Genomic DNA, 13,290 nt, shown 5'->3' with positions numbered 1-13,290 from the left:
GGGAGGGGGGTTTTTACTGCAGGCGATTTCTCCCATTAATGAAGGTGACGTATCAATTCCAGCGGGTACTTATTTTTAAGAAATACGTACATGTGGATTTGAAAGTTCTATCTTCACAAAAGTTAGCGTTAGGTTGAGAGCAGGGTTAGCGCCCAGGGAGAAAATCGTCAGGTTCTTCCGTTTATTACGGAGCTGCACTTTTGTATGTGGTGCAGGGAATGGAGGGATATGAACCACGTGCAGGCAGAGGGCATTAGTTTAAAGGGCCTGTCCCACTTTCACGACCTAATTCACGACCTCTGCCGAGTTTGCCCTTGACTCGTACTCGCAGCATGGTCGTCACGAGGTCGTAGGTAGGTCGTGTTGCTAGTCGTAGGTACTCGTGGCATCAAGTAGGTCGGGGCGTTTTTTCTAGCCTGATGAAAAATGTCCACGAGTAAAAAACGGTCGTGAATTAGGTGGTGAAAGTGGGACAGGCCCTTAACTTGGCATCATGTTCGGCACCGACATTGTGGGCCTGTTCCTGTGCCATGTTCCATGTTAGACACCTGCATCTTGGGATATTCGGATACCTGATGTTTAGTTTTTAGCAGGAGGGCAACATAAACTAGAAACCTGACGGAAACTTGAATCCGAATATTTAAGGATTGATCCCATGTTTATATTCGAGGGTTCAGAACCCTGTAAATTGATCATCTGAACCCCTGTATTTGAGGAGCTGAATCCCCTATATTTAAGACTGAAACTCCTGTTTACGAGGAGATGAACATTTGTATATGGGATGTCCATAACGACTTGAACCCTTGTACATGAACTAAACCCTGTGAAATGGGGAAGGTGAATCCCTATATATTGTAGAGCCGAACCCCTAATATTGCCATGAACCCCTATATATTGGTATAGAACCCCTTTATGTTACAGACATCAGTTCTTTTATATTGAGGTGCTGAAACCTTGTCTATTAGAGACCTGTACCTCTGTATTATGGCCCTGTACACATCTATATTATGGCCATGTACCCTAGAATGTATGGACACACCCCAGTATATATGGACCTGTACCCCCGTATATTATAGATTGTGCTCCAGTCTATTATGGACCTGTATCCCAGTATATTATAGATTGTGCTCCAGTCTATTATGGACCTGTATCCCAGTATATGACGGACCCCAGTATATTATGGACCTGTACCCTTATATATATATATATATATGGATATTCCTAACTGTCACTGTATGTCGTTGTCACTTGCGGACGGAGCACCAAGGCAAATTCCTTGTAGGTGAATACTTGGCCAATAAACGTATTCATTCATTCACCTACACACCTGTATGTATGAACTGTATCCCAATATGTTATCGACCTGAATCCCAATATATTTGGGCCTGTACCTCAGTATATTATAGACCTGACCCGCAGTATATTATGGACTTGAAACCCACTATATTATGTATATATGGTCCCGCACCTCTGTATACATGGACTTGCACCCCTGTTGCTCTGAACCTGCACCCTGTGAGTGGGTGAGAGGACATCTGTATGGTGGTGATGCCCATCAGTGTATTGGGCACGGCGTGCATCTCTGTGTAAGGGTTCATCATGGCAACAGTTAACACACAATACTGAAATGAAGCTGCCATTTGGGCTGGAGACACGACTCTGCAGCTGGCCTCTGAACATTTTGTACTTTGAATCAACTGTTTCTTTGGTGCATTACAGTGCGGAGGGGCTGTCAGTCTCCAGACCCTCTCCTTCGCTTCTCCCCCGCTGCCACTCCCATGGCTGGGTACCCGGGATGGCCAAAGCCCACCTCAGAAGGTCATAAGTGATAGGAGTAGAATTAGGCCATTTGGCCGATCAAGTCTAAACCGCCATTCAATCATGGCAGATCTATCTCTCCCTCCTAACCCCATTCTCCTGCCTTCTCCCCATAACCCCCAACACCCATACTAATTAAGAATCTCTCTCTCTCTGCCTTAAATATATCCACTGACTTGGCCTCCACAGCCTTCTGTGGCAAAGAATGCCACAGATTCACCCCTCCTCTGACTAAAGAAATTCCTCCTCGTCTCCTTCCTCAAAGAACGTCCCTTAATTCTGAGGCTATGATCTCTAATCCCGGACTCTCCCACTAGTGGAAACATCCTCTCCACATCCACTCTATTCAAGCCTTTCACTATTCTGTACGTTTCAATGAGGTCCCCCCTCATTCTTCTAAGCTCCAGCGAGTACAGGCCCAGAGCCGTCAAACGCTCATCATAGGTTAATCTTCTCATTCCTGGGATCATTCTTGTAAACCTCCTCTGGACCCTCTCCGGAGCCAGCACATCCTTCCTCAGATATGGTGCCCAAAATTGCTCACGATATTCCAAATGATTGTGACCTGGACTTGAACAGGCATCAGCTTCCAACTTGCTTGGTGGACTTGAAGGACGGGGCAAAGCTGTCAACTGTGGGGAAGATGCATCCTTGCCCTGCGTCTGTCCCCAATTGGGAATAATTGGGCCAACGTTGGGCCGAGTGTGCACAGACCCGTGAGCCCCCACAACCCCCTGGCCCCCAACCACCTTCTGTAGCCAGAGGGTGGTGAATCTGTAGAATGCATTGCCACAGACGGCCGTGGAGGCCAACTCATCTTTAAGGCGGAGATTGACAAGATTCTTGATTGTTACCGGTGTCAGGGGTTATGGGGAGGAGGCAAGAGAATGGGGTTGAGAGGGAGAGATAGATCAGCCGTGATCGAATGGTGGAGTGGACTCGATGGGCCCGAAGGCCTAATTCTGCTCCTAGAACTTATGAACTTATTCCTTCAGGCTTTGTAAAGTAACCTCTTACCAGAACTGACAGCCCCTCCTCAAGACTATTATTGGTTCATGCCAACACATCTAATATCAGAGCATAGCATCTTGACACAAACACATACAATTAAGAGGCAAGTTTCAACTCCAAAGCTACAGCATTTCATGTAATTGGTCTATATTGGCTGGATTATAGTTGTGTAGAACGAGCCCGCATTCTCTGGACTTTTAAAATAAAGACAATGTCTCATCAAAGAGGATTCACTGAGGGACGAGGGGCGGGGGGGGGGGGGGGGGGGGTGGGGGATTAAGGTGACAAACCCCTAGCATCGGGGATACAGTCTCAGGAACAGACACAAAGTGCTGGAGTAACTCAGTGGAGAACATGGATAGGTGTTTTTTTCGGGTCGGGGCCCCTGTTCAGATAGTCTCAGGATAAGGGGTTTGGTAGTTTAGAGCAGAGGTCAGGCAACGTGTCCTCCGCTCAGCCAGCTGTTAATCTTTGTAAGTCTCTACTCAAAGGGCGCTATGGGGCTTCAGTTGTTGAGTGCACCCAAGGCAGGATGTCGAAGGGGGGGGTGAGGAAGTGTGGCGAGGAATTGAGAACCAGAAGACATAGGTTTCAGGTGAGTGGGGAAAGATTTAATAGGAGCCCAAGGGGTAACCTTTTCACATAAAGGGTGGTGGGTGTATGGAACGAGCCGGAGGAGGTCGTAGAGGCGGGGACTAACGCAACTTTTAACAAACATTTAGATAGGTACATGGATAGGATAGGTTTAGAGGGATATGGGCCAAACGTAGGCAGGTGGGACTAGTGCAGATACGACATGTTGGTCGGTGTTGATAAGTTGGGCTGAAGGGCCTGTTTCCACGCTATATAACTCTATGAGTGTGAGGGGGCTGGGTTGGGGTGGAAACTGTAATGGCAGAGGGAACTCGGTAGTCCACTTCTGGCCCCCGTGTTCATGTTGCTGTTACAGTCTATGGTTATGGTACGGGCGTATGGTCTTGTGGTAAGAAAGATTAAATAATGAAATAAATCATCGGACTATGGAGGCCCCGTCAGGAGAGTTCTTTGTAAGTGTGGAATATTGTTGAGGGCTGTGGTCAGAGGGAAGCTGGGCCTGAACGTGTCGGGAAAAGATTAGCCAACGACAGGTTGAAGATGGCACTGGAAATCTTCACTTCTTCACTTTGAAAGTAGATGCTAGCAACTGGAGCACAGGCCACTTTCACCAATAATTGTATTCGAGAAGTGGATACAAGGGACTGCAGATGTTGGTTTACAGAGCAAGACACAAAATGCTGGAGTAACTCAGCGGGTCAGGCAGCATCTCTGGAGAACGTGGATTGGTGTCCTTTTGGGTCGGGACCTTTTTTCAGTCTGAAACATCACCCATCCACATTCTCCAGAGATACTGCCTGACCCGCTGAGATACTTCTGCACTTTTTTTGCCCCTTTTTTATACTGCCTTCAAGAAGCCTAATTGATAGGCCTCAGCTGGGTTTTCTGTGAGAGGGGGACCTGTACAGACAAGAGGACAAAGGGGTGGGGGAATTGGTCAGTTAATTGCATACCCAGTGAGGAGTAGAAGCCATCTCAGACTCAGCAGGAAGGAGGGAGGGATAAGGAACATGGTTGTGGGGCAGGGATGAGCGAGTATTGCCTGGGCTTTGAAGGATGAGGTTTAAGTGCGTTGGTGATTCAAGCAAGAATTATGGGGAGTAGGAAATGGTGGATTGTAAACCCTCCCCCACCCCCTGATCCTCCTCTGCGGGGCCAAACGCAACCAGAACCCCTGTCTCCAGGGGAGCTGACGCGTGGCCCCGGAAACAGGGAACAAAGCGGATGGGAAAGTCAAGGCAGGACCGAGGATAAAACATCGCAGCCTCCACAGACCAACGCAAACACTGTCCACTAGGATCATCAGTAAGGCAATCTCTCAGCCAGACATGCTGCACACAGTAGAAAGTCATCCATTAAAACAAGCCTTAAGGAAAAAGCAACAAAAGCATTTCTGTCGCTTTGCCAATTCAACCTTTGTGAATTGCAATGACAAAATAATATGGAGATTTGATCCAAAATATAACTGTTCTGTTTTGGCATGGTTTTTGACAATTTGTGGTGAAATTCCTCCTGTTATTGGGAGTTATAACATTTAACATACATCCCACTGTCTTAAGAGTTATAGATTCATTTTGGCACTTTGATCCTACATGGCTACAAAGACGGCCCCTCAACACTCGTCCCAACTGCTCGTGCTTGGCCCATATCCCTCTAAACCTTTCCTATCCACTTACCTGTCCAAGTGTATTTTAAATGCTGTTATAGTACCTGCCTCGACTACTTCCTCTGGAAGCTCGTTCCATATACCCACCATCTTCTGTATGAAAAAGTTGCCTTTCAGGTTCCTATTAAATCTTTCCCCTCTCACCTTAAATCTTTGTCCTCTGGTTCTTGATGCCTCTACACTGGGTAAAAGACTCTGTGCATCTACCCTATCTATTCCCCTCATGATCTACGCCTCTATAAGATCATCCTGCGTTCCAAGGAATAAAGTCCTAGCTTATCCAACCTCTCCCTGTAGCTCAGGCCCTTAAGTCCTGGCACCATCCTCGTGGATCTTCTCTGCACCCTTTCCAGCTTAACAGCATCTTGCCTGTAGCAGGGTGAGCAAAACTGAACACAATACTCCAAATGTGGCCTCACCAACGTCTTGTACAACTATAGCATAACATCCCAACCTCAATAATCAATGCCCATGCTGATGAAGACTAATGTGCCAAAAACCTTTTTGACCAACCTTTCTACCTGTGATGCCACTTTCAAGGAACTATGAACCTGCACTCCTAGATCCCTCTGCTCCACAACAGTCCCCAGAGCCCTGCCATTCACTGTGAAAATCCTTCCCTGGTTAGACTTCCTCACGCCTATCTGCATTAAGGTATTTTGTTGGTCCACATGCTTGATCAATGGTGTTTTATCATTAATGTCTTATTATTATTAATGTTTAGTGTTTTCTGAGTCATTCGTAACTGTCACTGTATGTCATGTTGTTACTTGTGGGCGGAGCACCAAGGCAAATTCCTTGTATGTGAATACTTGGCCAATAAACTTACTTACTTACTTAAACCATTAACTGTTCCTCAGCCTACTTGCCCAACTGATCAAGATCCTGCTGCAATTTTTGATAACCATCTTCGCTATCAATGATGTCACCCACTTTAGTGTCTTATGCAAACTTACTAATCATTAATAATAGTGCATTACTAATGTACTAGCCTTGTGCATCATATTTAATATTCCCTCTTTCGTGTTGGATGTGACAGTTACTATTCCCCTTTTCACATTGGGTGCAATGTTTAATATTCTCCCTATTGTGTTGTGTTGTGTGCAACATTTATAATCGCCCCCTCCCAAGCTGTGTTAATATTTTACATTCCCCAGTCTTTTAAGCGCTATTTGAGACACCCTCTGTCTTCTTGTGTGCAAGGCTTCAGTTTTCAGACAGAAATATTTTTGTTTCCCTTTCTTTAAGCAATGCTAACCATGCATTATTTAATTAAAAAATAAACTGCAAGGTAAACAACAAACATTCAGTATTAATTGTTAGAGTTACTGAACCTTCTGGAGTGTGACATTGTGATTCATCCACATGGGATGTGTGCCCTAACTGTACCTCGTGGACTTTCTCTTATATACCTGTACAGGACGCTTCTGCCTTGGATATGAAAATTATTACCGTTACATGGCTTAACAACTAAAGGACAAAACGCACGTCATGGAACTTATAAAACCCACACACACTGAGAAAAGAATAACTCTCATACTTTTTTTTTGCTCAAAATATATCCCCCCCCTTTACCCCACCCCCCCCGCCCCCATTCAAATCAAGAATTACGCTGTTAAACCAACAAAATGGAAAATGCAACAACATCGACTGCTTAGAAGACACAGATAACACACTCCAGATGAAAGCCCACATGACCTCTGACCCTGGCTTGTGCTCAGGATGGGGGATCTGGTGTCGAGTCCCAAGGACATCAGTAAGATGGGCGATGGAGTTTAGAGAGAGAGCAAGAGCGAGAGACAGAGAGAAAGAGAGAGAGAGGAATGATTCGAAAGGGGACTTCCCCCTTTTGGCCCAGCAAATCAAAAGTGGAACATTACAGACGCCACGGGAGGTGGCCGAGCGATTCTCCCTCCGCCGCACTCACGGGGATTTTCCTGTCGTGAAGAGTCGGCTCCCACCACGTCTACTCTGCTCTCTTTGGATCACAACCCATCAGTTTTATCCCCTTTGGCCTGCTCCTTTAATTGACGCCAGGACTCACAGCCTTTGGCAGCAAGCAAGTTCAGGACACCAGTAAAATACGCGCCAGCGGTGACAAATAGCCGCGCGGCCAGTGAAATAAAGGCAACTTTTTTTTTTGGTCAGAGGTCATGGTGGGATTTGTCTCTTAGCTCGATTAGTCTAGGCAGCACAGTTTTAGTGTCAGATCAAATGCTCATATTAGGCAAGAACTGAAAGGATGGAGGGGGGAGGGGGAGGAGGGTGGGTATTAAGGAGAGAGAGAAAAGGGGTGAAGGGGGGTAGGTGGGGCTGAATCGAAAGTTGACTTACCCCGATGTTGTGTCCAAAGCCAGATCCCGGCTGGGGGCTGGTGGCGCTGATGTAGTTGCCAACGCCGGAGTCTTGGCTGGCCGTACCGTAGATCTCAGCCACAGGGCCGGGGCTGTTGGCTCCGGGGAACCCACCGTGCCGGGCAGGGTTGGTGCCTACTGGGGAAGCAGGGGCGCCATAATTCGGTTGAGCACTGTAGCTATTCAGGACTGGTGTGCAGAGAATAAAGCGGGATATGAGGCGTTGGGCCCGGCATGCAGAGTGTAACAAGCCAAATACTACTACATCAGCCTAAGGCCCGAGTTTTGTCCCACACTCAATCCAAGGCCATGCGGTAAGACAAGAGTGCTACTTACGATAGATAGTCAGCCCCGTACTACAGCTACGAAGTTCAGGAGTAACCCCCCGCCCAAGCCCCTCTCTCTCTCTCTCCCACCACCCATCCACCCCCCCCGCTCCCCTAATCCATCTCTTCTCAGAAACAGTCAGCCCACCCCAGAGATAGCTGGCGTCCCGCTCTCATCAGATCCGATATCCATGCAGGGGGAAAACAATCTATCGACCGCCAGGCCGTGGTGAGACAGCATTCACAACCCATGCAAACTACAGGAGAGGCTAGTGCTCGACTACACAGCGGGTTAATAAAAGGCAGCTACAGCAACACAGGTTCTAGAGGCTAACACGGAAGGGAGAGGATTCTAGGGCAGGCTCTGGGGCGGACGGGGCAGTTTGCATAAGGGGCTGGGCTAACGTTCTCCAAACCCCCCACCCCCACCCATCCCCTTACATCCCCTCTCCTGCAACTCTTCCATCCTTCGAGAGAACAAACTGGATGATGGGTTCTGGTTTTCTTTTCATGAGGGTGGGGAGGGAATCTCACAATGAAGAAAAGCCCACCGTGAGAGATAGGTCATGGTAGCCAGGGGCAAACAATCATGGCAAGATGCTAATAGTGAACTGGGTGGGAGAGGTGACGGTGAAGCAACAACCTCATGCCCAACCAATCCTGCCTGGTTCTCTTCTTCAATGAAGCAGGAGGAAACATCGATAGGGCCCTGGTGTTGAGTTGAGGCCGTACATGGTCACACTTCACACACACTGCCGGAGAGGGTCAAAAGGTTGGAATCCTCCCTCTCTCAAAGGCCCAACATCATGGCAAATGGGACCAGTAAGTAACCTAGCTTTTGATATTCCCCTCCCCCCCAATGAGAAGCAACCCCCCCACCCCCCTTCCTTCAAACGCAGTCACTGGCGGCCATGCCACCTCATCCAACTTGCCCAGCGAGATGCCCTGGTTTGATGCCACCGTGAGGAAAAGTGGCGGTGGAGGCTCGTCACCTGCCGTCGCCGAGGGGTGGTTGGGTGGGGAGAAGCAAGGACGGTTGGTGGACACACGATGGTCTTGAAGACCCCAAACTTCCTCCTGGGGGTGGGGAGATGAGGGGGGTGGGCGAGCACCTCATCTCAAAATGTGAAACATTCCGACTTGGACACTAAGCTTCGAAAGGAGGTTGGTCGGTAGCTACTTTGTGCTGGGTCTTCACACTGCAAACTAATGTGGGTGGCATAGCGGTAGAGTTGCTGCCTTACAGCACTTGCAGCACCAGAGATCCGGGTGCGATCCTGACTACGGGTGCTGTCCGTATGGACTTTGTACGTTCTCCCTGTGACCGCCTGGGTGTTCTCTGAGATCTTCGGTTTCCTCTCACACTCCAAAGACGTACAGGTTTGTTGGTTAATTGGCTTGGTATGAGTGTAAATTGTCCCTAGCATGTGTAGGGTAGGGATTGCTGGTCGGTGCGGACTGGGTGGGCTGTTTCCGCGCTGTATCTCTAAACTAAACGAAACAAAACTTTGGTGAAAGCAGCCTGAACTCTTTGGCGTTGGAGGGAGGAGCAACTCAATGGGCCGAGAGTCAACCGGGCAAGATGGGGACATCCTTGACCTATGCCACATCTCCGCTGGCTGCATCTGTGCTCCCCCTGCATAAATCATGGTTGGTACGGAGGTCAAGGTGAGACGAGCCCCAACCTAGACCCCCTCTCCCTCCCTGGGATCTCCTCAGAACCACACCGCTCCCCAAACATCTCCACGGGTCCACCGGCGTTTCTGGACGTCATCACCAGTAGGGACGAGCGCTCCGCCCGGGGGGGGGGGGGCTTGGACTAGCTTCCGCATTCCCTGCTCCTTGGAATTCCGATGGCATGGGGGTTGTGTCGAACCCCACCACCCGGTTAGATTTTGGCTCCGCGTCTCATCTCCGATCCTTTACTCCACGTCACCGCCGCTCCAAACGGCAAAACCATCCCCCGCCCCGCCCCGCCCCGCCCCGCTACCAACAGCGTGTTGCTATGTGTAGTGTTGCCGGTTTTGGAGGAGAAGCTCCACGTCAGATTACAGTGAAACCTGTGTCCAAACGGTCACCTTTGTTGGGGGTCTGGACCAAGGCGGAGGTTTGGAGAAGTCCCAGATGAGATGTAGAGAGGTACGGACCAAGTGCGGAAGGGCAGGGGGGGGGGGGAGTAGGAGAATTAATGAGGAAGATGACACCCTTTTGCCCAAGTCTACTCTCCCCCTACTTTGGATGGGAACCCTAACTGGGAGAATTAATCACTAGTACAGCTTCCAATTTACTTACATTGCTTACCTGTCATTTTAACCAGAGGCTGGGGCCACGTTAGCAGCTGGCTGCTTAATCCAGGTGCAGACCCTATTATAATTAAATTAGAAATCTGTTGGTTCTGAGAAGAGCTGGCTGCTTCAGACAGGTGACGTGAATCGAGGTGACCATTAGGGCAGGTTTGACTGTACCACTGTCTCACTGTCCCATCACCCCCCCATCCCCCCTCCTGCCCGCTTCCCCTTTTCCCCTGTCATACCTCACGCCTCACACATTTTCAGCAAAAGGAAAAGAAAGCCCCGTGCCATCTTAGGGGGCGGTAGGGTGGAGCAGCGTTAGAGTTGCTGCCTCACAGCGACCGAGACCCAGGTTCGATCCTGACTACGGGTGCTTGTCTGTACGAAGTTTCCACGTTCTCCCCGTAACCAGCGTGGGTTTTCTCCGGGTGCTCCGGTTTCCTCCCACACTCCAAAAACGTACAGGGTTGCAGGTTAATTGGCTTCTGCAAATTGCCTCTAGTGTGTAGGATAGAACTAGTGTATGGGTGATCGCTGGTCGGCGTGGACTCATTGGGCCAAAGGGCCCGTTTCCACGCTGGTTCTCTGAACAAAATCAAAGTAAATTAAAACTAAACATCTGCATTACCCTTGCGTCACCCTCAGGTTCCTATTAAATCTCCCTTCCCTCCTCTCACCTTAAACCCATGGCCTCTACTTCTTGATTGCCCTACTCTGGGGAAAAGACCCTATCATGAATGGAGGCCCTGCAGCAGCCTGAATCGAAGGCCGCTCCAGAAGACCAAACGTGCGGACTGGGACTAGACTTAGGAAATGGTGCCAATACCTGGCGACTCTTGCATGCGGTCTCAGGAGACTATTTCTGTACACTTTGCTCATTGGGGATTGTGCTTAGGTATGGCGATAACTTGCTGAACTGAATGCAAAAAAAGAACCTCATTTGAGACAATAAAGCACCAACGTATTGAAAACCCCGGGATGATCCTGAAGCTCAACGAGGATATTGGCGCTTCGCAACAGTTTCCACGGCAACGCAAAGGTTCGAGGGGGTGACCGCCCAGGAGCCTTTGAGCTGTTTCAGGAGTCTGGGCTGCCCGCTCTTCCTCTCCACTGTCCTCACCCCCTTGACCAACCAACCAACAAAGACAGGACACAAAGTGCTGGAGTAACTCAGCGGGCCAGGCAGCGCCTCTGAAGAACTTGATTGGTGATGTTCAAGGTCGGGACCCTTCAACAATCCCTTTATCTCGCAAAAAGCTGAAATCTGCTAATTCAGGTCAACCTTCTCTGCACACTCTCGAAAGCCTCCAAGCCTTTCTTTAGAGATACAACGTGGAAACAGGCTCTTCAGTCCACCGAGTGCACGCCAACCAGCTACCACCCTGAACACTAACACTATCCTACACACGTGGACAATTTACAGAAGCCAATTGACCTACATACCTCTAAGTCTTTGGAGTGAGGGAGGAAACTGGGGCATCCGGAGGAAACCCACGCGGTCACAGGGAGAAAGTACAGACTGCACCCGAAGTCAGGATCGAACCCGGGTCTCTGGCGCTGTAAGGCGGCGACAATACCGCTACTCCACTGAGCCGCTCTAGTAATGTGGCGACTAGAAATGTGAGCAATGCCTCAAATCCATGACTTGGAAGCATGGTAATTGTACCTGCCTCCACCAACTCCTCTGCCCAGTTATTCCAAAGGACCTGGGTGCCTCAGTGCACCTAGATCACAGCACCAGAGTCAATGGAGATGTGGTGGCAATTGCTGCCCCGGGAAGAGAGACCGATCCTTCGCTCGGTGGCTTAAGATGGCTTGAAGTGTTCAGATTCACTATCTTTCATCAGTTGCCAGTGGGTGGCAGTGGAACCCAGCTCGTCACACCACATTTTAGATAGGCACATGGATATGCAGAGAATAGAGGGGGATGGATCACGTGCAGGCAGAGGAGATTAGTTTAACCTGGCATCATGGATATTGTGGGCCGACGGGCCTGTTCCTGTGCTGTTCTATGTTCTAGATCATTCACCATTCAATGTGATTATGTCTGATAGGACCAGATCTGTCTAGATCAGTAGATCACTGGGTCTCTCTCAAGCCTGCCCCACCATTCAATGTGGTTGTGTCTGATCTGTCCAGGCCGCGACTCTTCTCACCTCTGGTGCCTAGTCATCCTCAGTTCTCCTTGACCTTTCCAAGCTTTATCACGCTCCTCTTTAAATACCTTCAGCAACCTAGCCTCCACAATTCTCTGGATTCAAGAATTTTGAAGATCCACCACCCTTGTTAAAAATAAAAGCCAAAGTATTCAATTGAATTGACAGTGCCCAGCTGCCATGGTGGAGTTCAAACTCATGACCTTTAGGTCATTGGTCCCGACTCTTACCATTGGCCCATTAACCACTGGGGCGGCACGGTGGCGCAGCGGTAGAGTTGCTGCGTTCCAGCTCCAGAGACCTGGGTTCGATCCTGACTACGGGTGCTGTCTGTACGGAGTTTGTACATTCACCCGGTGCTCTGGTTTCCTCCCACATTCCATTGACATGTAGGTTTGTAAGTTAATTGGCTTCTGTAAACTGTCCCCAATGTGTGAGATAGGACTAGCGTGCAGGGGATCGCAGTTTGGCGTGGACTCCGTGGGCTGAAGAGCCTGTTTGCACGCTGTATATCTCTAAACTAAAACGAAAAACTACAGTACCAGACTCCAGAGTTCTGCCTGAATCTGCCGCTGGGTTTAATAATGACTGTGTCTCACTGCGACCTGGTTTTGGGCAGGTGGATGGGGAGTTGGGGGAAGAGGTGGATGTAACTTTATGTCCGGTTAGAATGCAACGTAACCTGGTAGAAATGGGGGCAGGACTGACACCAAAGATAACTATTGGATCAACATGCCTTAGTTTGCCCCTTCCCAATTACACAAGGATAAGGAGCAATCACACTGGGAAGATCTACCTAACATCTTTCAATATAGATATCAATGTGGCAATGCAGCTGGTAGAATTGCTGCCTCACAGCACCAGAGACCCGGGTTAAATCCGGACTACGGGTGCTGTGTGTATGGAGTTTGTACATTCTCCCTGTGACCTCCGTAGGTTTTCTCCGGGATCACCGATTTCCTCCCACACTCCAAAGAAGTACAGGTTTGTAGGTTAATTGGCTTCGGTAAACATTTCAAAATTGTCCCTAGTGTGTAGGATACTGCTAGTGTACAGGGGGATCGCTGGTTGGCA

General features: G+C 49.1%; 1 protein-coding gene across 9 annotated transcripts in view; it reads right to left on the bottom strand.

Moving 5' to 3' along the window:
• Nucleotides 1-13,290, bottom strand: part of LOC116988793 (RNA-binding protein Musashi homolog 2-like) — a 181,781-nt gene that overhangs the window by 6,849 nt on the left and 161,642 nt on the right. For 3 of the 9 annotated variants that reach the window (XM_033045700.1, XM_033045703.1, XM_033045707.1), the window contains 2 exons: nucleotides 10,062-10,133; nucleotides 7,424-7,632 (listed from right to left, as the gene is read on the bottom strand). In XM_033045700.1, the coding sequence (XP_032901591.1) occupies nucleotides 7,424-7,632; nucleotides 10,062-10,133 (281 nt within the window). The remainder of the gene's footprint in view (nucleotides 1-7,423; nucleotides 7,633-10,061; nucleotides 10,134-13,290) is intronic. The other 6 variants (XM_033045702.1, XM_033045705.1, XM_033045701.1 and 3 more) reach the window with 6 other exon arrangements.

The sequence above is a fragment of the Amblyraja radiata genome, chromosome 28, assembly GCF_010909765.2.
Source record: "Amblyraja radiata isolate CabotCenter1 chromosome 28, sAmbRad1.1.pri, whole genome shotgun sequence".
Taxonomy (NCBI): domain Eukaryota; kingdom Metazoa; phylum Chordata; class Chondrichthyes; order Rajiformes; family Rajidae; genus Amblyraja; species Amblyraja radiata.
Note: the sequence above shows the minus strand (reverse complement) of the source record. Positions and strands in the feature narration are given on the sequence as shown.